Source organism: Lathamus discolor, chromosome 5 (assembly GCF_037157495.1).
Source record: "Lathamus discolor isolate bLatDis1 chromosome 5, bLatDis1.hap1, whole genome shotgun sequence".
NCBI classification, from domain to species: Eukaryota; Metazoa; Chordata; class Aves; order Psittaciformes; family Psittacidae; genus Lathamus; species Lathamus discolor.
Window position 1 is genome coordinate 113,177,387 of NC_088888.1, and position 24,849 is coordinate 113,202,235.

At 41.6% G+C, this 24,849-nt stretch overlaps 1 protein-coding gene across 2 annotated transcripts in view; it reads left to right on the forward strand.

Moving 5' to 3' along the window:
* Positions 1–11,007: 11,007 nt before the first annotated feature.
* The window catches only part of MRPS5 (mitochondrial ribosomal protein S5), a 41,236-nt gene continuing 27,394 nt past the window's right edge, over positions 11,008–24,849 (forward strand). The window contains exons 1-2 of one of the 2 annotated variants that reach the window (XM_065682159.1): positions 11,008–11,112; positions 15,666–15,803. In XM_065682159.1, the coding sequence (XP_065538231.1) occupies positions 11,055–11,112; positions 15,666–15,803 (196 nt within the window). In that variant the 5' untranslated portion in view covers positions 11,008–11,054. The remainder of the gene's footprint in view (positions 11,113–15,665; positions 15,804–24,849) is intronic. The other variant, XM_065682160.1, reaches the window with a different exon arrangement.

Genomic DNA, 24,849 nt, shown 5'->3' on the forward strand with positions numbered 1-24,849 from the left:
CATTCATCTCAATCTAATGTCCTCCTAGCTGATAGCATGGCAGGGGATGATCAACTGCCATCCAGGGTGGAGGAAATCTATGAAACCACTGCATGGCCCTGACAGGCTTTTCATCTGAGCATGTCAGGTCCTCCTCCAAAGCAGCCATCCACCTCTGCACTGGACTAGCCAGTCTTATCCCTCTTGTCTCCATCCTATCCCGTCCAAATAGCAATCTTGATATTTCTCCAGATTTTGCTGTCCTCTTTTGGACATGTATTTCTCCTCCTGTGCCCATAGGTACATGCTGTTTCTCTCTTCATGCTGCTGCTGCTTGTGTATTCACCAAGGGCTGTTTGGGTAGTTTTACAGCCCTGTGGGTTGACCCATGTCCCACAGTGGCTCTTCCAGGAACCTTTGCTCCTTGGGGCTGTTGGATGGCAGAACCAGAGCTGCTTTCTGCTGTGCAGTGGCCTCAGGCCCGAGGGAGCTTTGTTGAGCTGGATCCCCTGCATAGTGGGCAGCCTGGGACTTATTGTTCCTATGAGCTTAAAGGGATGTATTTGTCATTCCTTGCCCTGCTCCACTGCTGTGCTCAGCAACCTGAATCCCCAGCATTGCAACTGCAACAGCCCAGCCATCACATACATGCATGTATGTGGCACAGCAATGCATCTTCAGTTTCCAGTTTACTGTGCCTGCAGCAGGGGATCACCAAGATCTCCATCGAGAAAAGAAATAGTCAAAAAGTCTTCTGCTACATAGGCATGTGTTTTCTGCCCTTATGATTGAGCAGGTCTGTTCTGGCATAGGGCTGGCATGGGGTCAGAAGAGTCCCAGTTTGGGTCCATCACTGGAGTCTTTGCCAATCTTGCTTAGTGCATGTGAGGTTTTCATGCAGCCTGGATCCTGTCATCCAGTGCCAGGAAGGAGTTCCTGTGTAGGGAATGCTCTGTGCCACCCTTCCTCCCTGAGCCAGCATCTGTCCAGTGGCTTCTTCTTCTGGAGCAGCTATGGCATTCATTTTGAATCCAAGGCAAGGTGACCCCAGAGACACTTTAGGGCAGATCATGCTGGTGGGCAGCAGCGTGGTGCTGCAGTTCTTATGGCAATAGGGAGCAGCAGGTCTGCTGCAAGGAAGCAACTCTGGGATAGTCCAATGCTAGGTCAGCAACTTGCTGACCCATTAGGATGCAGAGCCATGGACTGTGGGGCCCTGGCCATTCCTGCAATTAGGTTTTTGCTATGCAGCCAAATCTCAGGTGACTCCTTTGCTCAGAACATGGGAAAATGTGTGACATATCCAAGGAAGTGTTATATATGCAGAGTTAGCATCCTTGACCTAGATGGAAAAAAATAGTACTCAGAATTATCTGCAGAGAAGCCACCATGCATCGAAGTCATAATTTTATCTCGTTTGTTCATAATGGTGAAAGGATTTTGGTTTTCCTAACAAGTAATATGACATAGGGCATCCACTGAAAAAAATGGAGTACTTTATTACACCACAATGTCCAACATTCCTAAAGATAGCTGGGATACTCTCCATATTTAAAATGAACACTCCCAACCTCAAGACAGAACTGAGTATAATAATGAGAGTATTGCTTTTAGCAGCTTCCCTGTATGTTGTTTTGTAACCAGAGAATGAAAATTAATTGGTGTAAATCTTATTTTGGAATATTTTGGCCTCATCCCAGAGTCATTCAGAAAGTTTTCTTTTGTTCACTTCCACCAATACAGAGCATGTGTGATGTTTGTAGGGGAGATGGAAAATTCCTGGATTATCCCACTTTTCCTCACAAAGTAGGATGTAGTAAGTAAGCTAGGAAGTTTTCTTACTAGCTTGCCATAGACTGGCATCTCTTTGCCGTGTTAGCACAATGTAGCCTGCAAAGATCTGTGATAAATATAAAACAGAGCAAGCTGAGGAGCTTGCCTCACCTTCTGAGCATTTAATGTAACTTCGCTGCTAGACTTCTCTCACTGGACTGTGAAATGGTGTTTTGTGTGTCGGTGATAGGCTGTAATGGAATCCCACAAAATGTTCCCATGTCACTGCTTAATGCGCTGCCGAGCAGAAATCTGGGAAAATGCTGACTAATGTCTTTTTAGGCACTTGCAGCACCAGACCAGCATTGAAGCACTGTTGATAAAGACATCTCTGAAATACCTCTAGAGTCAAAGTCTGACACACACAAACGAACAGGGCATTGAAGGGATTATCACTCGCAGCCTTCCTCTGCTGAACAGCTTACTGAATTTCAATATTGTCAACTAGGAATGGTCACACTGGATAATATGAATGTCAATAAACTTCCCCCCCTCCCCACCAGTCCCGAAGATATTATTTTTCCTTCTAGCTTAATGTAAGGAAGGTGCTGTGTACCTATGAAAACCTTCAAACTCACTTCACCCAAGTTTGGGAAGACAGGGGCAGAGAAAATGGAGAAGAGGTGCTTTTTTCTTGGTAGATTTCTCACAACTTCCAGATCCCACAAAACAAAACATGGGTTCTTTAAGAGGAAGGCAATTTAATAATACTTTGAACACAGTCAAATTCTCTGTTTTAGTCTTTATGTCCTGGATCCTTCCACCCACCTGGCTGAGCCTGGGGGTTTGGTGTCTGGGTGCTGCACAACTTACCACCCATGCAGGAAGGAAACAGTGGGAAAATCATCAGGAGAATCTGGAGCATAGGGAAAGTTAGAAGCTTCTACAGCTTTGCTGCTGGACTCACAGCAGGAACAGAAACAGGAATTGGTTCATTACTCTCTCAGCCAATACATCCATCTGTGGATTCTTGCTTCCATTTCAAGGAAGAGCTTTCGGTCTTGCCCTTCCCTGTGAGAGTGTGAGTAGTGGAGACTGTGCAGCCCTTGCCTACTCTTCAGGCAAAGGGGATGGTGGGAGAAGAGGAAGACACTGACAGCTAGGCAGGGTAAGCAGCACTTCTGCCCAAAGGCAGGATGAATTCGCCCTGCAGTGCTATACATGGAAAAAAGCTTCCTTTGGTTCAGGAGACAAACACAGCAGGTGTTGGTGAGACCAGAAGTAGAATATCCTGAAAGTACAACTACAGAAACTGAAAGTGAGTAAAGGCAAAAGCAATGCTGTTTTGTACTTCCTTTCTCAGCTGTATCAGCGACTGGGGTGGAAGTTAGTGCAGGCCCAGGACCCTTGTATTAACACCTGGTTATGATCCTAAGATCATAAGAGCAAAGATCATTACAGCCGGATTATGATCAAAGAGTAGCTCTCACACAGGCAATCGCACAGTATACTATTTGCCACACTGGTACCCCAGCTGTGGCCAGTGAAAACTTTAGCTCAAACTCTCCTGCTTAGGTGAAATATGAAGGCATATAATAAAATTATAAACTACATTAAAATCTGGTCGGCTTTCTGGGCTGTGAGCACACACTGCTGCCACATGTCCAGCTTTTCATCCACCAGTACCCTCAAGTCTGTCTTCTCAGGGCTGCTATCAATCCCTTCATTCCCCAGCTTGTATTAATACTGGTGGTTGCCCTGACCCAGATGCAGGACTTTGCACTTGGCCTTGCTGAACCTCATAAGGTTCATATGGGCCCACTTCTAAAGCTTGTCCAGTACCCTCTGGATGGCATCCCTCCCCTCATGTTTGTCGACAGTACCACACAGCTCTGCGTCACCTGCAAACTTACTGAAGGTGCACTTGATCCCACTGCCTATATCATAAAGACATTATATAATAGATAATACAGGGCTTATTATGTCCCTGAGAGAGAGCGGCACTTGACTGGTGTGGGTGGCCAAGTCCCAAAGCCACACAGAGAACTGCTGTTCTGTTAGCACTTTCCTTGGATGCTCCCAGAAGCAGGGGACAGAAAGCATTTTTGCCTGTTCTGCAGGGAGTGGAAGTGCTGAAGTTGGCACTGGCAGGGGAGCTTTTCACATCCTCTTTTACAACATGATCATGCTTACTTAGAATGCACAAGAGAGAGATGTCCGAGATTGCCTTCCAGATGCTGGGATGTCTGAGGGAGACAGTACAGACCATTCTCTCATCTATTCTGCCTATGTTTGTTCTGTATGACAGACCCTGGCACAGTGCAGCCCGGATCACCTCCACCAGTTCTCAGGACCTGCAGACAGGGGAAGGTTGGTTTTGGGTTTTAATTTTTTGAGTGTTGCATGAATTTAAAATTTCCTTAATCTCTAACATGTCAGGGAGGGAAGAACAAAAATCTCATCACCTCTTTTCTCTAGAAATGTAGTTCAAAGAGCAGATGACAGTATGTTTGAACTTCTTAAATGTTACCTTAGGCAAAATGAGTTTTTATTTTGTGCCTGAAAAGCATCTGTTTTCTGAGCCATAACTTCTAGTTTCTGCCATTCATAATAGCTTATTTGGTTTATTGACATTCCTTAGAGATGTCCCAGTTCCTGGCAACATGTCTACTAGGACTGATTTCTGCACACCCTGAACAGGTTCTAGGAGGAGCTCTTAGCACTCCAGCCTCTTGATTTTGTGCTACTACTGGGGGTAGCTGACATGAGAGTTGACTTTTTGCTTGGTTCTTCACTACATATCTCTTGAATGAGCCTTTGGCACGTAAGTTGAGCTGGGTGTTGCTCAGATGAGTCATACAGATAGGAAGCAACTGAATGCAAGATGTTTGACTGCCAGATAGCCCAAAAGATCTTTGTGTCAGTCAGTTCCCCAGCTCATAATGCTTCCTTGCCACCAGCACAGGAAAAAGGTAAAACCTGTTGGTCTGACATGCATCATTAAACCATATCAATAAAAGATGTGTATGGGGTGACTCAACCACAGACACTCCAGTACTTGCTCTTACTTCTTTAAATACAGGGGCTTAAAGAAGGAAAACACCCCAAATAGTCAAAAGAGCAATTCTAATTTGGGCCCTGTAGATTTTGTGCTGGTATTGAATGCCTTTGTCCTGTACAGAATTTCTACCTTCCTTTGGAGTAACTGCTGTCTTACAGGATAACCAGTTGCCTGTTCTGTTCTTTATTTATACCCATGTGCCAGGTAGAGTCATGGACTTGAGCATGCAAAGAAGAGCTTTGCGCTTCATTTCATTTCCTGTGCCATGCAATTACGGCCCTAGCAAGACAGTCTTTGCAAGAGGAGGTCTGCAGATATGAGTGTCCAGCTTAAATGTAACTTCTCTTATACAATTTCTCGCTGCACCCTCTGTATCGTGTCAGGTCTCGGGGAAGATAAGTGTTGAACACCTGTAGTGAAGCCTGGTGTAAAAAAAAACCCTGGGAGCTCGTGCTTTTGGATTGTGTTCCTGCCAGCACGATAGTGACAACGGATTTGTGCTAAGCCCTTGGATTGGTCTGTCACTACACAAACCCTGCCAGAGCAAATATCCATGTCCCCCAACAATGCTGGTAGCAAGGAGTCAAGCAGCAGCTCTTCACAGCCAGAGTCCTCTGTGCACCTGAGCACTAGAGCTGGTTTTTGGAAACAACAGCTTTCTGCTTCATAAATGATCCATATGAGACAGGTGGAGCCTGGTTTGTTACTGCCAGCAACAGGAAGGAGAACACATAAACAATGTGGAGAGTTGAAGAGTTGTTTTGTTTACTGCTCCTTTATCTCTGGCTACTGCCATACAGAAATCAGCTATAATGCATCTGATGCCAGGTGGCAATAATACTTAGATCTCAGTGGAAATGTGTACATCTTAAAAAGCTTGAGCACCATAGTCAGATAAATGCTGCCTTACCTGATGGTCTTAGAGCAGCCTTCTGGGCCTGCCAGACCTTCCTTTTCATGTATGTTTAGTTCTCTGTATAACTGTTAGACTACTTTTCCAATTGCACAGCCTTCAAACCAGGTGCCAGGCAGTAGCCATCTATTTCAAGAGGCATGTAAATTACCTTCTGTCCTGCCAGGAATTCAGAATACCTTAATGGAGCTGGCCACAGGAAAGCTTCAATCTATTTCCAGCTTTCACTTTGGTAGGTTATTGATAGCTTGCAACACTGTACCTCAGCAACACAAGAGAAATGATGGCAGCAGTCACATTAAACTTTCCGATCAGCTACATGCTGGTTTCACATTGCTCTGCTAAAAGCCTGGCAGTGGCTTTTGGCTCACAGATGCCATCTCAAAACACTTAAATATCAAGGAATGTCATTGCTGTCTGACTCATAACAGCAATGGCAGAAATACCAAGGCACCATCAGAACTGGAGGTCTGTTTATGACCTTTCTTTTGTCTTCATTAGCAATACTGCTGTGCAATTGCATCTTAATTGTTATGAATGGCCAGTGCACCTGCTTACTTCCCTGCTTGACTCTGAGCCCAACCAGCAGTTGCAAGGCCCATACTGACCACCTATGTATCAAAAACGGAAGAGCAAGCCTAGATACGTATGCTCTAGATACGTACGTTGGTATCATTTTGTATTGGGGAGAGGTTTTCACCTGGCGCCACATCACACAGTGTTGTTAGATGCAGCATCACTACAGCTGCTATAGCTCTGTCACGCATATTCCTGGTAATGTGGACACCTGGCATTCACATTGCCTTCTCCATAAAACTGATGCTTATGCACAAATAATAAGAAAAATCAAGCCCCAGAACTGTTGAAGAAAACAAGTGATCAGCCAAGTGTGAAACCTATGGACTAAAAAAAGAAGGGTAGAGCAGAGAGACAGAGAGAGAATACTGACCAGGGCGCGAATGTTTCTATCTACAATTCGGTGAGCAGGTGTAGTAAACACCCATTGAAGATCTCAAATTACTGCAAGCTGTCTGGTTTCAGCAGCTCTGCAGCATCTCTAGGTTAGCCAAGACCTGTATTCTTTGCCACTCTCCTTGGCAGCTGATCTTTTGTCCCAGAGATACACTTCTGTAGCAATACTGGAGTTTTACAGCTTGGGAGTCCCCACAGACTGGCAGCGCAGAAGAAATGAAATACCATGCAAATTGCAGACAGGCGCAGAAGCGGAGCAATTGTGAAAGAAGAGCTGATTTTGCTGGCACAGAGCAAAGGAGTGACCACCTGGGAGATGATATGCCACAGTTATTCTTAATTGGCTGAGGAGAAACACAAGGTTTGGCAGGAACACTAAAAACACTCTGATACTAAGAGGCAACAGCAATGTGGCAGGTAAGCCCTCATGGATACTGCTGATGGCCTTGCTCTGGAATCTTTAATGACACCTTCCTGAAACAGGTGCCTTGATGGTACTTGTCAGTCCCCAGCATGTACAGAAGAAAACTGACCAAGTGCAAGTTTCCATGGAGAATTTATTATGCTTTCTCCTGACAACCCTTTAGGCAACACTGGCAAGTGGATATTGTGTTTGCAGAGTGGGGCTGATTTGGCCCTTAGCAAGGAAGCTGGGACTGAGGCCTCTTCTGTGTGTCACCAAGGCCTGGGATCAAGGTGGGCATCTGGGCTAAAAGCTCCTTGGTTCCTCATTATCCAGTGGCCCAGGCAGGTAAAAAGGGTGCAAAAACTTGTATCTTCTCTACCTGGGGAAGGAGTTCCTAGTAGGCACACATTCCTGTTCTCTGGCATGCAGCTGTTTCTGCCACGCCTGGAGGATCTTCCTACTCCTTCTTCAAAATACCTTGCTTAGCATTAGTTGCTAAACATCTAAATACTCCTGAGGCTTCCACATTATAATGCCACCCACAATTGCCTCTGGTGTCTCACCTCAACTTCACCCCTGGGAGAAAATTCTGGCTGATTTTCTCTGGGACAGCATCATGCCCAGTGCCAGTCAGTTCTGTTGTTTTGGAAACTTGTTTATCAGAAACTGTTCAAGACACCAGCCTCTTTCCTGCTGAAGCTGACCCAAAGTGCAAGAAATCCTTCTAACCCCACTAGGTCTCAGAGCTCCTCATTAGAGATGTTTCTTCTTGCACATCTGAAGTTCCTACCAAGGAAGAGACAAAACAGTGTAATGCATATAATTGACATTGCTTTTACAATGGGAAAGCATACACACTGAGGAGCTTTAATCAACAGAGATTTACAGGCAGTGAGCCAGTCAAAAAAACAGTGTTTAGCCGTTGCTAAAAATTAGCAGTCTTGCTGAAACAAACAAGCTAGATTGAGACTTAGCTATTATTAAGAGATAGGAAAACCCTAATCAAAATCACATCTCTGAAATTTTTGTCTGCTGGCATTGGAGTCCACTATTCATCCTTCATTGGAGCAGTCAGCCTGCCTCTGCATGGCCCATTATCAGCCTGTATTGCTGTCCCTCCCAGTGGCAGCACTGTTCACGCATCAATGACTAATACTGTATCAAATCTATTTTACTGCCAAAGCAAAGCAGTTATCACTGGTGAAAAAATCCGAGCATGTAAGGTTTGCTCCAAAATGTAAATGACAGCATGCTCAGATAGCAGCCTTATTGCAATTGTTTTCAGTTCTGGTAGGTTATCAGATACAATGGGATTTTCCTCTACTCTGAAAGAGCAAAGAAGTAGCTGATAACATCACTTTGCTGAAAGATTCCAGTGCTGGACAGACTAGATATGTGTTTCAAGGGACTGCAGTGGGATACTGAAAGCACCAGACTGCCCTGTGGAGTGAGGATTTTCCCTCCTTAGCTTCTCACCACAGGGAGAATGGTGGCTGCACCATGGTGTTTTAACAATCAGTTGTTCCCCCTTCAGGACAGATCACCCCTCTGGGTCCTTTTCCCCACCATGCATACATCCTTGCCGGCCTGCCACAACAGCACCATGCTGGTGCTAATCAGGTGCTATTTTGTCATCTGTTTTCTGTCTAGCTTCTCATGGCATCACCCACACCAGCTTCTTGCAGAGCAGTCAAGGTGCTTTTCTGGGGCCTCAGCCCTAACATAAAGACTTTTGCAGCCTATTTCCAGTTCTAGGGAGAAAACTTGGGATTCAACCAGGTAAAGTAACAGTTCAGAGCTATTGGAACCCGATTTTTAAAGAGAGTCTAAGTGAAATCCCCAAATCATTCTGAGTCAACTCAGAACTCTGTTAACTTTCAGACTTGGAAGATTTTGCTCCAAGATGATTTAAATTTTTTAAAGACTTTTCTTAAAATGTAAGTTCAGTTTTAGAGGGAGGAGGAGCAAAAGAATTGTAGTAACTCTCATGAAGATAGATATTTGCCCACTCCTAGTTGGATCTTGAAGCTGAATGACTAGTATTGAACTCTGGGAACCGGCTTTTAGGGCTGAGTATTACTTTTTTTACTGGCATAAACCAGTTGACATGAGACATTGACACCCCTACATTGCTGGCATTAACCAGCTGTAGCAGTGTGACAAGGTACAATTGCTGAACAGCTATTTCACTGACTGCATTTTGTTTTTTCTATGTAACAAATCTGCACAAGGCATATTCATTCTCTTCAGTAAATGATGCGCAGAAAGTGGCATTTCCATTAGAACACCCAGTGCATAAATAAAAAAGAGAGCTTAATTCTCTATGTGACACAATTACTTCCAAAAGAAAAAACTGGAAATAAATACTGCAGTGAACTTATCTGCAGGAATTTATGAGACACTAATTGGTTTCATCCTTAGTGACACTGCTAGGGTTACATCCTGAAATACGTGGTATTGCAATGCTGTGAGAATGAGCATATTAAAAGCGCCTGAAGATAAGATAAAAATCCTGTTTAAAAGATTATGTCTAGCATCAATTTTCTGCCAGCAGCTGGTCTGTCAGCACTCTACGGGAAATTCTGCCCTACAGTTTCTCAGTGCATTTTTGTTCCATCAGATACACAGCAATCATTGTGCTATACGTTGAATGTATGACAAATACTGAACACATCGCAGGTTGTGTGTTTCTGCTCACTAATGCAAATTAAACTGTTACTGTAGTCTTCACTACTGGAACTAGTACATCAGGAGGAAGAATGTTAATGCAGTGTATCAAAATACTTGTACTGCAGATGAGGGCAATCAGACCAAAAACTCCACCGGCCTTGCTGCACAGGAAAGAGGAAAATAAGGGGGAAAAAACCCGGCTTTGAATCGTTTGCAGCAAAATTTTTCCAAGAAGTGTTCTGGAAAAGCAACAATCAATCCCCTAGCATTCTGCTGCCTTTTCCTTCTTGGTATAGCAGTTCCTCACAGCCACAGCAGCAGGCACCATGCAGAACAGATGATTTCTGCCCCAAGAGGACTGCACCGAAGGGTACTTTAACTGCCAGGTCTTCTTCTTACATTTTGCTGCGAGATTAGGGTCTTGAGCAGTTCCTAAAGCACATTTGATGCTGCTGCAGGTCAAGGGAGAAATAGCTGCGGGGAAACTAACATCATTATTGTGAGGCACACGGAAGCTTTGTCACAGGCAGCGTTCGTTTGTGTTACCACAGCTTTTACTGGAGCCCACCTGCCATGGCATAGCAGGCACGCCTCAGTGCCAGTGTGGCAACGCGGAGCCACAACACAGCTGTGTGCGCGGGTACACCCAATTAACCGAGCACTGCACAGCCCACTGCACCTCAGGTGCGTGAAAACGGCATGGAACCACCGGGACAGACACCGTGACTCCTAGGGAAGCCCTACGAGCTCCAGACAAGACCTGCCGCCCTGGTGTTCATGCAAAGCCCGGCACCGGTGACTCTCCCCGCCCCGCTGTATCCACACCCCGGTCCCGCAACTGCCGGCGGTGGCAACGGCAGCGAACGCGGCGGTAATAACGGGCGGCGGTACCAACGGGCGGCGGTACCAACGGGCGGCCGTACCAGCGCACACCGGTACCAGCGCACACCACCCCGGGCCACAGGCAGCAATCACAGCCCCACCCCTACAGGAGGGTGACCGCTCGCCAACGCCGCGCAGAGCCCCGGCGAACATCGGGGTCCTGCGACGGGCCTCTGCTGCGGGGCTGTTCATGAGCTTGCCTGCTAACCGCGAGACATGCAGCTGCCCTTTAGGAAGCAGTCGGGGTAGCGGAAGCTTTTCAGTAAGGCTGCAGCTGAGCGTCAGCAGTTGGTTTTCTGCACTCCGCCTAGTTTCCGCTCACCTAGCCTGCCGCTTTTTCATCAGGCAGTGGTAGGGGCAGCACAGGATGGTGGCAGAGAGCGGGGGAAGGGGCTAGTATGGCGGCGGCGGTCGGCCGGGCGTGCGCTTTTGGCGCGTTGCGAGCGGCGTGGCGAGGTGATGGGGAGCTCATGATCTCGGGGGTACCTGCTCGGGGAGGCGGTGGCTGCTTGCGGGCTTGCCTCCCGTGGAGCGGCCCGGTTCAGGCGGCCCCCGCGGGACACAGGCCCCGCGCGGTTACCCGCAGGCTGGGGTGGGGGGGGGGGGTGTCCACATACGTGTGCACATGTGTGTGCGCCTCAGCCTGGAGGGTGGGTTTGTGGCGTCCCCGAAGGCTCAGGGGAGACCTCACCACTTTCTACAACTACCCGAAAGGAGGTCGCAGTGAGGTGGGGGTTGGTCTCTGCTCCCAAGTAACAAGCGGTAGGACAAGAGGAAACGACCTCAAGCTGTGCCAGGAGAGGTTTAGATTGGGTATTAGGAGAAATGTCTTCTCTGAAAAGACAGTCGGGCATTGGAACAGGCTGCCCAGGGCAGTGGTGGAATCACTGTCCCAGATGATGCCCTCAATGATACGGTTTAGTGGTGGTTTTGGCAGTCCTGGGGTGATGTTGGGCTTGATCCTAAAGGTCTTTTCCAACCTAGCTGATTCTGTGGTCTGGGCATGACCTGTGAAGGGCAACCCCTGCGGCCTGCTGCCTGCCTGCACTGGTATGATATCGACAGCACTGCTAGGGAATGGAGGAAGATCAGAGTGTCTGCTTCAGAGATCACTGTCATACTGAGGTGTTTATACATATGCGTATTTGTGTTTTGTAAGCGCTGGCAATGATTTTCCCTCTATTTTATTAATTCCATCATGGAAGAAGTACTTTGCTGTTTGTTGGAGTCAGCTCTATCTGTGAGACTTTACAGTGGTTACTGTGGCACAGTATTAAATATCTAGTGATAAGAACAACACATAGAGAAGTAGGAGCTATTCACTACATGTGCGGATCAGGAAACACCACAGTTGCATACATTCCCTTGTCTGTCCAGTCGCTCCTGGTCCTGCAGGAGCTACACATGAATCCTCTTTTATATCTAAATAACACTAATGGGAATTTCAAAACAAACTTTTAAAAGACTGTATTTTGCTAGGTAGTGTCAACCTAGTTGCTCTTGCATGTTATTCTTCTCCAGGACAGGAAGCATAATAAATACCTCATGAAATAAGTAGCTTTACACTTGCATTGTCATCAGTGGACAAGTTTGCTGTTGTCAGTACTTAGCAGTTTCCATATTTTTTTTTCTTCACATGCAGTAAACATGTACTTCAGATCACGAATGGGCATTAGGCATGCAGATCTTGTTCATCATTACAGGGTTTGGGGCAGGCTAGCGGTGCCTTTGGAAACCTCTGTCAGTCATCTGTTATCCCATCAGCTATGCACCCTGATAATAAATATAGGTGAACCCGTCTCAGAATCCTTTATACAGCCTAGGTAGCTTGTATGCATTTATGTTCTCTGCAAAAGTGATAATGAACTACATGAATGCCTGTGTGTTTTCCAGGGAAAGCTGGCAACTGAGGTGGGAAGAAAGGCCAGATTACATTGGTAAAAGTATATTCAAGCTTGGTATTAGAACACCTGGGAGCTGAGCATTTTTTTGGCTTTGAGCAGAGTATGTCCCTTTTTTCTCCCTCACCTTCAAAGGCAAAACAAAGTTCTTAGGTTTTATTTAGCTTCTACAGTCTCCTGAAAACTTACTTGCCTCCACTCCTAAAAAAAAAAAAAAAAATAATTAAAAAAACCCCAAAACCTAAGCAGTTAAAGAATTTCTGGTCTCTTTCCTTTCTCAGGGTAATTGGTGATGAAGTGATGCCCATTCCATAGCCAAACTGCAGTTAAAGCCTTAGCATTCAGGGACTTTTGAAAGCAGGCAAGTGCTGTTTCCTTGGTGGAGGGAAACATCTTCCCTATCTAGTGACAGAGTATATCCTAAAAAAGAAACAATACTTCTTGCAAATAGACCAGGAAAAGTAGAAGGCTGCATCTGCTCCTAAATAATTTATTAAAATAATCTGTGACTTCAGGTGTGACCCTCTAACTCTTTCTGGTTTGATTACTTTAGTGTTACATGTGTAGCCCAGATAGGTAACGACCCTTTCCATATGCTGTGATTTTAAATGCGTGGGTTTTAGCTTGAGAAATTAAGTTCTTTACAACCAAAATTTTCCAAGGCAAGCTGGAGGGTTTTTTAAAAAGCAGTTTGTGTTTTATAGTGGTTGTGTTAAGTGATTTTCTTTTCTTTTTTTAGTGCTGAATGTATGTATGTTTATACTTGTGTAAAATTTTGTATTTAGACAGCACTTAAAAGTCAGTGCAGGGTTTTAATTGTAATGTTTATAGCAGGAATGTGTCACTGAGAAGTTAGTTTTATGTTAGTGCAGAGCATGTCTAAGAGAGACGTGTCTTTTGCTGGTGGCAAGACATCAGTCCAGCATTCATGACCTGTCTTGCTTTTACGTATGATTCAGGTTTTAGATAAGAATCCCATCATATGTTTGGAGGATGCATAGGGAATGGAGGATATGATGCATTAGCTGTACATACTTACATGTCAAAACACTGTTTTATTGAGATGTGACGTTTCAGATGTTTACATTCCATAAATTTATTCTTTGCTCTCCTTTCAAAGTGTCTCTTCCCTTGGTAGCAGTGTGTGTACAGAAGTGTATATTTTATTAAATACCAGTACTCAGTGTATCAGACTTTGAGAATCATATAGATTTGGTTAGGTTAGGTTTTGGGTTGGGTTTTTTTTTTTTTCTCCCTGTCTTCTTCCTTCTTTTGTCCTGCTGCAATTCAGAGACCACGTGTCTCATCTCCTGGTGTTCAGAATATGGTCAACAAAGCCCATAGGCTTTCCTAGACATGTAATTTTGATTGCCAGCCTGAAGCTGGTATTCTTTCACTGTGGGTCTTACAAGTATAAATTGTTCTCACTTTAAAGAAGATTGAATCCTTAAAGAAAACAGGAGGTTTGTCACTGGTTTCAGTTGAAGCCAGGATCTCACAATGGTCTTTAGCAAGCTCTGTTATGAGCTGTAATAGTTGGATGTTGTAGTACTTTTTAAAATAACTTTGGATCACCAGACTTCTTGAGATCAGCTGAAAGTCTTCTGACCTTTTTCTATCACACCAGTGATCATTTGGCTGTTTCTTTTTCTGACATTTGACTTTTTCCTTTTCTTCTGTTTGCCAGCCATAAAATAATAACCTAGCTCACGATGTGGTGAGCAGTAGATTTGTGTGACTCCTTATCAAGGAGTGTTGTGGATAAAAGATTTCTGCATGGTTCTGAGGAAACCACCTGTACTGAAAGTAGTCAGAGACTGAGAAAATATAAAGGAGGACAGTATCGTACATATTTGCTCACTTTATACTCTTCCCAAGCCAGCTGTTTATAGTACTTACTGGAGACACTTTTTATTTTTTGAAAATTGATAGGTTTTCAAAAATTGTTCATGATGGTGTTTTACTTTCAACTTTAACTTTTTACGGGAGTAAATGATGATAAATTCACATTTTAAGATGACTTTGAATTTTTTTAGAGCTTCCTGCTGCAGGAATTGATTTGCCTAAAGGGAGCTATTATCCTGATTTCAAAAAATGGTGGTTATTTTATTGATACTGGATGGTAACAGAACATGATAAAAGTCATGCTTATTTTCTGCTTTTAAAAACCATCTGAAAAGATTTAATTTAAATGTACTTTGGGAAGAAGTAGGATTTTTCTGTTATTTTCTGAATAGCGTGTTGAAAACTTGATTTCAAGACAGTATAGCCCTTTTTAGTTTCTTGAATATGCACACTGAGTTTGCTGTCAACCCGTTTCTTCTCCAACCTGTCAAGGTCCGTTTGCATGCCAGCATGACCCTCTGGTGCATCAGCCATTCCTCCCAGTTCTGTATAACCAGCAAACTTGCTGAGGGTATGCTCTGCCCCACCATCCGCATCATTAATGGGTTAAAACTTAAACAGGGGAAGTTTAGATTGGATATAAGGAGGAAATTCTTTCCTGTTAGGGTGGTGAGGCACTGGAATCGGTTGCCCAGGGAGGTTGTGAGTGCTCCATCCCTGGCAGTGTTCAAGGCCAGGTTGGATGAAGCCTTGTGGGGAATGGTTTAGTGAGAGGTGTCCCTGTCCATGGCAGGGGGGTTGGAACTAGATGATCTTGAGGTCCTTTCCAACCCTAACCATTCTATGATTCTATGATATTGAGCAGGATTATTGGGCTGATTTCAGAGTTGGTTTTCCTAGCACATACGGTATTTTGTAGTATATTTATTTATCACTTTCAACTGTGTGCAGGATGTTACTGCACATTTTGCTGCTAGGACAATATTTCTACTTTTTGAGGGTGCATTCTCACTCTATCACCAGTTAGAAGCCTTCTAGATATCTTCTCTTCGTGACAATTTCCCTTGCAATATTTCACCACCATCACCTCCGGCAACTTTCTTTGCACTTCAGGACAGAAGGTTGAAGTTCAGTTCACTTTGGAAATTAAGCTGTATGAGTCAGTACTGCTGTTTTTTTCTTCTGGTGTGTATATTTGCACAAAATGCTGTTTTAAAGAAGAAAATGTCCCTTATATAAACATCTTTCTGCCTTTATTCTTAGGGTTTGCTTCTGTGCCAGTGAAAGGAAATTGTTGTTCATATTCTAGCCTGGCATGGGCTTTCCAGGCACGATGTTCCATTTCTGCCCCCTGGACTGTGACAGTAGAGCAACGCAGACAAAGCAGTTTCTTCAATACGTGTAAGTCTTGAGTTGGAGTAAAATTATTATCTGTAATAAACAGAAGAAGAAAAGAAAATTTTGCTTTGGAGAGATACAGTCATGAGAATCTATGTATAGTAACTTTTTTAATCTGTTCTAGCTACCTGTCTCCTAAGATTATAGTTGCAACTACACCTATTTGACAGAAGTGCATGCGCAAGTTCAGTTTTATTATCTTTTAGCAGCAAGCAAGGGTTTGTTTCACGTCACAGTGAATCAGTCCATCTAATATCCATCGTTGGGTGGAGGGGGGAAGTACCTTCCCCTCTGTTTCATACTCCTTTATTAAGAATAAATTGTGTGTTTATTTTCTAAATTAATTTTGAGGCACAGGCAGGATGTACTGTTCCAGGTGTGCTGTCTCAAAAAAGAAATAACTAAAATGCAGTAATGTTTTAAACAAAAACCTGTTGACAGTGTCTGCTAATTGTCTGGCCAGCTGCAGTTCTTTCTTCCACATATACTTAACATAGAGAAATGGCTGTTTAAATTCACACTTGGGACTGTGAGCTGAGATAGCCGAAGGGGCCATTCCACCTGTTTTGTAGTTCCTTATCGTATCCCAAAGCGGGTAAGAAGGAATAGTAAGAACTTAATCTCTGCAGGAGATAACTGCAGCAGTTTGCAGTTCCTTGACTGTTTATAATCCATCAAATACAAGACCTCTGCAGAATCAAGCTGTCAGAACTGGTGGTCTCCTCCTATTCCTCTCAACATCTAAGTGGCAGAATACTGTGTTTTCTACATTTTTAATGCAGAAAAATACAAGTTTTACTACATTTGCTAAAGAAATGGTTTAAACAGTCATGCTGGCGAGCTCTTCATCTTACTCAGTAAATTTTGACCATTGACTGATTTCAAACAGCTGAGGGTAGGGCGGTCTCAAAAGAACTGCAAAAAGCTACAGTGTGTGAACCGGAGGCTCTGCGTGGTAAAAGTTTTCTAAGGATGCTAACTGCAGAAAAAAATAATGTAGAACTTTTTCTTAGGCACCCAAGCAGTCACAAGATAAGAATATGTAAGAAGCTAAGCACTGTTGTTACTTTGTTTATCTTAAATTTATAATTTAGCATTGCAAGTGATTGCAGTGTGATTACAATTTGTAGGTTAGATCGTTTCCTTAGTTATGCTTGTGTTCATATTCATGAAGTCTAGATGAGCTCTGTTTTATCAGAAAGTTTGCCAGCTGTCTTGTTAGATGACTTAATGAAAAATGTTTGTTAGATGACTGAATTAAAATGTTTGTTGTGATGGCACCTGCATTGTCTGAATTAACAAAATCTTGAACAAGTTATATTTAGGCAATCTACCTGTTACGTCTTATTAAGCTTACAACTTGGAAGAATATAAGTGTGCCTCCTTTATGTGTTCATCAGATTCAGAAGATAGATGGTTTCTATTTCAAAGCACAGTTTCTAAGAACGTTTTCTCTTACAATGTTAAAAAAAATAAAATCTTCAAAATTCAAATGGAGTAGATAGTAACAGTATAAATCATTCATATCCTCTAGCAGTGTAGTTGCTTCAGAAGTGGTAACATTAAAAATGCAGATATAACCATTTTATGTGAAACAATTTTCAAGTGAAATGTCAACCAAATGACAGGTTCTTTGTGACTGAGAAAGGTGACCATTCCTTTCTTTCTCATTAGTAAAGGTTTATTTCTCTTCCATCATACGTATAAGAATATTAACATGCTCTTGTTAGTAGGCATATCTGTAGCTTCAACGTAACTATTAAAACAGTTTAACTCATTCAAATTGACAAAATTAATGTGAATAAGAGGAATGGCAACTACCCTAGGCACTCTGTGATCCTTACCTAGATAGTTACCTCCTGCAACTCTGACACAAAAATGTACATGAGTTTATTCTTGTCCTGTGACATATTTAAGTGAGTTTGTAATGAAATCATTTTAAATGATCTTGTTATCCCAGGCTTAGCTGCTGTTCCTCCTTTTTGCTTTTTGTTCCCACTATGGGAAACAGTTTGGTTTCCATTTACTTAAGAATTTCACATGCTTATTTAGATGTGGAAGGGCCTGAGGTTTTTCTGATCATACTTAAAAAATATATAACTTCCTCTGAAAAGTCTTGCCTCCTTTTTCAGTGTGTCTTAATAGACCTGGTATTTGCAGGTAATGTTTTTATTGTGTCTGTTTCAGTCCAACTTTTGTCTGAGAGGATAGGGCAGATTGGTTTTCCTTAACTGTCAGTACATTCCTGGGCTGTCATTCCTGAAGGTAGAGGAGGTACGCACAGATGGGTTTGCCTCCCAGCTATAGGAGTTATCTTTGATCCCAGTCATTCAAATCAGCTAGCGTAATTTTCTCAATATCTGTTGTGTATCCAAGTGTATATGAAAATAACTTTTATTTGATACTGTGACTATATAAAAATCATGCTTTCCAAATCAGACTATTAATTCCATTAGCCTACCCTTGGGAACAAATGAAAAGACGAACTTAATTTCTGTGTTGCTAGGTGATGCATCCTCTTAGCTAGAATACAGAGTAAGGAATAGGATGATTTTTTTCAGATGTTATAGAACTAGATTGTAATGATCAAGGGAGAATCATTCAGGCCAACAATATATAATCATACACAGAGTAACATGTTTTGTCTCTGGAGGCTTTGCACGCTGGAGGCAATTGTACGTGGTATAAATCTCTGTTTTTTTCTTGGAAACATCAGCTCCTGAAAGCCCGCTCCTTTAAATTACGTTTTATGTTACATTTTTGTAGGGCTGTGTGAATTTTCTTTGTATTATATTGTTCATTTTTTTATGCTGTGCTTAATTTGATCAGAGTGATTTTATTTTTTTATTCTTTAAGTGTGAACACTCCAGATAAGTAGTTACTGAGTTACCACTTGTGACTGTCAGTGGTATAATATGAAGAGTTCTGATGTTTCAGCATTAATGTTATAAAGAGATCCAAAGATACAACTGCCTTTTTCTTCTTTTTTTTTTTTTTTTTTTTTTACTTTTACAAGGGAGGTGCCTGTTGTTAAAGAATAGTTGGTTAATTGTAGGCAGAAAAAGGGAAGTGAATGCCAAATGCCATACAGTTAGTTGTGCTTAATGGGGAGGACTATCTTACTGGGTTTTGCTGTGTTGCTGTGAAGTGTAACTTTTGTGAAGGTGCTTGGCCTCTGGTTTTCATTTAGTTTTGAGGCCAGTGATGTTTTGTTTACAGACCTCACCGAAATCTTTTCTTTGTATCCATCTGGTGACACTAATGCCAGCTTTACTAATTAAAGCAACCTTCAAAACAGTAGCATTTACAACAGCATCTATTAGCTAAGTTAAGGTCTTGCTTTTTTAACAAGTTGCTGTGAAGAAACCCCCCATAATTTCTCAGATGTTTGTCCAGATAATTTAGAGCAATTTTGGTTCCTCCTTTAAGCTAACAAGTTTTTAGTCTGTCAACAGTTAGGTTTGTAGGCAGCTTTATTCACCATTTGAATTGTGGCTAACTGGAAAATCTCATATCTACAGCTTCCTGATGACATTGTGATAAAGTGTCAGTTTTAAAAAAGTGAAATTCTGATTCCAGGTACACTGTGAAAGCATGCTTAGGGTTTGCAGTTAAGCAGAGAAATTCACTAAGTCTGTGGAGCAGTATGGATGCATCTTTCTGAATAATATTTTCTAGCTCCAGAGGTTTTGTTGTACTACCATAATACGTAATACAGACATCTCTTGGCAACAAATGTGCAGACACACGTAAACTAATTTTTTACTGCAATCTACATAATGAGAACTTTAACATTTTTTAATTACATTCTTCAACTTCTATGATTAAGAAGGTAGCCCCTAAAGCTTCAGCCTTTTATTAGCAAAATCTAACAGAAGCTAGAAAATTTCTTTCTAGATTAGGGTTTTTTTTCTGTTATTTCTGTTTTTTTTCTGTGGAAATCGGCTAGCAGTGAGAAGTAGAAATGAGCTTAAGTTTTCAGTGGAAACATTACAGATACGTGCAGTTCTAATTTTTAGTCTGTGAAGATTACCTAAAACTATCTTAAATCTGTCCCATGGTTCTAATCTCTTACATGGCCTAATGTTCCTCTTTGTCATATTGCAGTAGTCCTTGTCTTTCTTGGAACATTTTCAATGTCCATATTCTTGCAGTGCATAAGATTCCACCTGCTATCCAAATTAATTTTGAGTTACTCAGTAGAAGGCTGTCTAGACTGAATGCTTTATATTCTTCACTATTTCTAGGTTTGTATAAAGGCCCTGTAGAACTAACAGATAATATCTGCAGAAGATGACATCTTAAGAGGCTGGAGGCAGAGTTGTAAAGAAGAACATGTGTTTTGTTAAAGTAGCTGCCCATCGCTTGCAGGGGTGGGAGGAGTTGGTTTTTTTTCATCATCTTTCAGCAGAACTTGTATCAGATGTACATCATACACGTCCATTTTGAATGTAAGAGGTGCCTTGCAGTAGAAGAAAACAATGTTTTGAGTGTGTCACTGAGGAAATTCAAGAGTAATCCAGCATTATATATAATTTCTTACGAACCTACACTTTTCTGCGTGCAGACTGGGGTTAGACAGAGAGTCAAGAAACTATGATGTCACATGATGGCAGACAGTTGCAGTTTGGAGATAAAGGAAGTAGCAAGGGCAGTTCTCTTTCAGGATGAACACGCTGATTTTGACAAAACTACTTCCGAATCTTTTGGGGATATTATGTGGGCTGATGTGATGTAAGCACTGGTTCCTAAAAAGATTTTAATCGTAAATTTTGATTTCCCATAATGGATATATATATCACCTGCAGTGACAGTGGTAGAATGATTAATTTTCTGAGATCAGCAGCATGCAGCTTTAACAAAATACAGCATTTTAAATTTTACAGTGATACAGCACCTTGGCATTGACTGAGGATTCCTTTCATGGTGTGCTTCACCAGAACTAGCAGGTTTATGGATCAGTCAGTTCTACTGAAAGGTAGAACTGGATGTGTAGCTTTACCAGAGGTTTGAAAGTTTTGATAATATTTCTGAACGTCATTTTAGTCATTGCTGTCTTCCATTTTTCAAATTGAGGAAGCACCTGACCATAGTTCTTTTTGGCCTTGATAATTAGTTTTGGTTAAATTGGTGAAAGAATGCTAAAATATTGTTGTGATCTGATATCAAAAATAACAGAAGTATAGGCTGAAAGCCAATGTCTTCTAAAACCCATCAAGGTTTTTAAGAAAAATTAACTACTATTGGGCTTTGTAGGTTTCTGAAGAAAGCTGTCATTTTACAAGGAAAGCCTAATGTTTAGAACTCCTGTAGACTATTTCAGTTAGCTCTGATGAGACAGGGTTGCCGTTGTCTCTTTTTAAGATATTGTAAAATCCAGTGTAATTGAAATAATCTAGCTCTGCCTGTTCTTCAGTGATGAGGCTGCTTAATAAATTAGTTTCATCACGTCAGTGCCATGATAAAAACTCTTATTTGATGGGATATCAGTTTATTGGCAGTGAAGTTGTCACTAAGAACTTGTTTAATTTAAAAGTGAGTGGATTACTCTGTTCACTTTAATTCCAATAGTAGATAATAGCTACACAGTAAAAGTTTTATGAAGATTAACTTCATTATCTTTCTGGACTTTCAGCACATCCTGCTTTAGAAGCATGACTTAATATTAATTGTTCATGAACGCTGTCAGAATGACCTTTCTCTTGAGGCTTTGACCACTCAGAACAAATACTGAAATGCAGTTCTTAGTAGTGAAGAATTTGTTTCTAAGCTGTCTGGGGCATGAACAGACTTTTCACTGTCGACTATACAGTTGCATAGTTCTTAACAGAGATGCACATCCTTAAAATCTTAGCCATAATGGTAGACTTTTGAAGGTACAGCTATGGCAGAGAATAAGAGTGGGTATGTGTTTGTTTTTAACGTCTTACACAATGATGTCTTGTTCTACAGTGAACCTCGAAGGCAGCATTATACGAATAAGTAATATATTGTTTTCCCTATTCTCATCCAATTTCACCTATACCTAGAGAACAGCTCTTAGGGCAGGCCTATCATTTGCTTTTCATACCTGTTTAATGCTTGGCCTATTCTTATCAGTCTTCAGTGATGCCAGCTGTGGTAAGGTGATACAAATGTGTATGTTTTCTAAGAACTTACAGAGTCCATACTGTTCTTTCAGAAATGTGTTTTAAAATCAACAGATACCGAATATGAAAATTATACATTACAGTAATGTCTTAGAGGAGTAAGGTAAAAATGGACTTCTAGAGTGTGAGAAAAACCTCTCCTCATCAGACCAAATGTTCGTCTGACTGAGCATCCTGTCTCCAACAGCAGTTCACACTACTGGAAGAAAGTAAGAGTTGGATGAGTATGTAGGGGTGCTTCCTTAGGAAAACCTCACAACCTTCAGTGATTTGCAAATGGATTTTCTTTTTTTGGTGGGTTTTTTTTTTTTTTTCATTTATTTCACTTCTAGGTGGCTTTTTCTTCTATGAATTTGGCTGCTTTTGAGCCCATGTTAATGTTCTGACTAGTGTGTCTTCTGTTTCCTATAGGACAAGGTCAATGAAATGCCCTCTGCACCTGAGTACAGTGAGATTTCTGCGGTTTGGTTCCTAGAGGAGCTGATTTTTAAGCCTTTAATCTGCTTCTGAGAAAAAATGTCTCCTTGTGGTCATTAAGCAGCTGAATCTAGACTGCGTAATTTATCATGCAATTTGTAATAGATTATGTAAGCAGCAGATTCCCTTTGCAGATGCTCTTTCATGTTTCTTGTGTGTGAAGTATTTTTTCCAAACCTTTTTTTTTGTTTGGAGATGGCAAACTCACTGTCTGAAGAAGGCAAGGGGTTGAACTACCATACCTTTTTAGATTTCATCTGCTAATAAAAGTGTGTATTCCAAGCTGAAACCTGAAAGAGAATGTTAGTGATTAAAAAGACCTTAGTGAGTTCCTTAAGGTAATACAGATATGTAGATGCAACAGCACTAGTGGGCAACAGCACTTTGAAAGATGCATGTTTATTGTAATATGTTCATTAGTCTTTTTATTATATGCTTAATATTAATGTCTTTGGATTTCCACTGCTCTGATTCTACAAGACCATTTGTCATTATAAAAAGCTTAAGGAAAAATTGCTTGTCAGTAGAAGTGAGCCTACTTATAAAATTGATTCTTTCTTCTGCTTTTATTCCCTTTAGTTTTCCAATTTACTGCTACTTGTCTTTCTCTGTAGTTCCTATTCTAAGCAAGCTGGGAACTCATCTTGCAGAAGGCAAAGAAATGTGCTGTTAATCTTCGTTTATCATGATCTAGGATACTGTTTTCTGGTACAGTTTAAAGCAAGTCTTTTCAGTAATACTTGTGAGTTACTGAGGTGTGATCTAATACTCATCTTCCTCTGAAGTGTGCCCTGGGACTGTCGGGTTCCTGAAATTCAGAGACAGTATAAAAAGACATAAAATCAAATCCTTTTCAGAATATTACAAACATGTTTTATGTGGGTTAAGAAGAATGGAATGGTATCATGCAGACTTACTCTTCGCAGTTGTTAGCAATCAGCTTGCATAAAGAATGCTCTCAGCAAAATTAAATAGCGGATCTTTTTCTAACCTATAAAATAAAATTTTATATATGACACATTTTCTTGTATTTCTTTTTTCAGTTAGTAGCTATGGACCTTTTGGTAACTGAGTAGAAATGTGGGGGCTTTTATGACAGGGTCTATTTTAGTTCTGGAGGAATGCATGCAAAAATCAAAGTTTAAAGAGGCAAAATTAAGGAAAGGCCATAAATCACTAAGAGATTGCATACCTTCAGAGCATTTCTGAGCATTTACAAAGGCAAAAAGGAGTGCAGCAATCCCTAATTCTGTTTTGGTTTTATCCACTACAGTTCATTTCTCCTGCCTATGTATGTGCTCTTGAATCATTTTGGCGCTTTGCTGCCAAGTCAGATTGATCTTTCTTGTGGTCAGGTTTTTTTCATTGTTGCTGTGTTGTCTGCCTATTGTAAGCAGTATCCCCACCATTGTAATCTTCTTGACTGCACCCTATCCTTTCCATATTCCATGCTTGTCACTTTGTCTTAAAATCAGTGTGATATCTGCCATCTTACAAAGAACTCTCAGCTCTGTAGCCTGCAGGCTCCTGATGTTTCATTAAATGCAGCTGCTTTCCAAGCACATGATGGTATTATTATAGACTGATTAGATGAACTGCACTTTGCTACCGAATGTGATGTTTTCATCTGGTTTTAATTTTGTCAGAAGTTGTGCAGTGCTTGAGGCCAAAATTTGACTCAGTCCGACCTCATCTCGCAGGATCTGTTAGCATTGACTGATCTCCTTTGGTACAAAACAATCTCCTTTTGCTTCTTTCCTCTATTGGGATTAAGTGATTTTATCATACAGCTATTTAGAATACAGCTCGAAGTGCTGGGGTTTTTTTGAGTGTATAACCAGCTCAAGGGCTCCCTGTTCATGTGTCTCAACTGCTTGTTGCTGCCCCTCTGCAGCATCCTTTGTAGCCGTTACAGCCCTTCATGAGGCCACACAAACTGCAGCAGATTGGGGAACTGTTCCAGCTTAAAAATAACCTGGCAAAGAAAATGTAAATACCTTTATTGTAATTCCAAGTTTCCAGGCTAGCAGGATTATCATGAGGAAAAATAAATTGCTAGTTACACAGTGTTTTTTGCATAAGCTAAGAAGCTTAACATGATTGATCGTCAAACTTCCAACTCATGCGAGAATCCTATAGTCCACTTTGGAACATCAAAAGCTGCATCATGCATTACCTGCTTACCACCGGTCTTTTTTTGACTCAGCTTTAATGCAGTGTCATCTTAGGGTAATATTCACTAGCTGTAGACAGCCTAGTATCTATCACCCTTTGACCTTTATTGAAAGTAACATGTTGAGTCAGCAATTAGGTTTTTCTGTTTGGTGAGTTCTGTGCAGCAGAAGATTTTTTTAATTACTATTATTTATTAGCACACAGATACATGCGTCAGTTTGTAATCAGCTGGAAACTTTTTTTAGTGG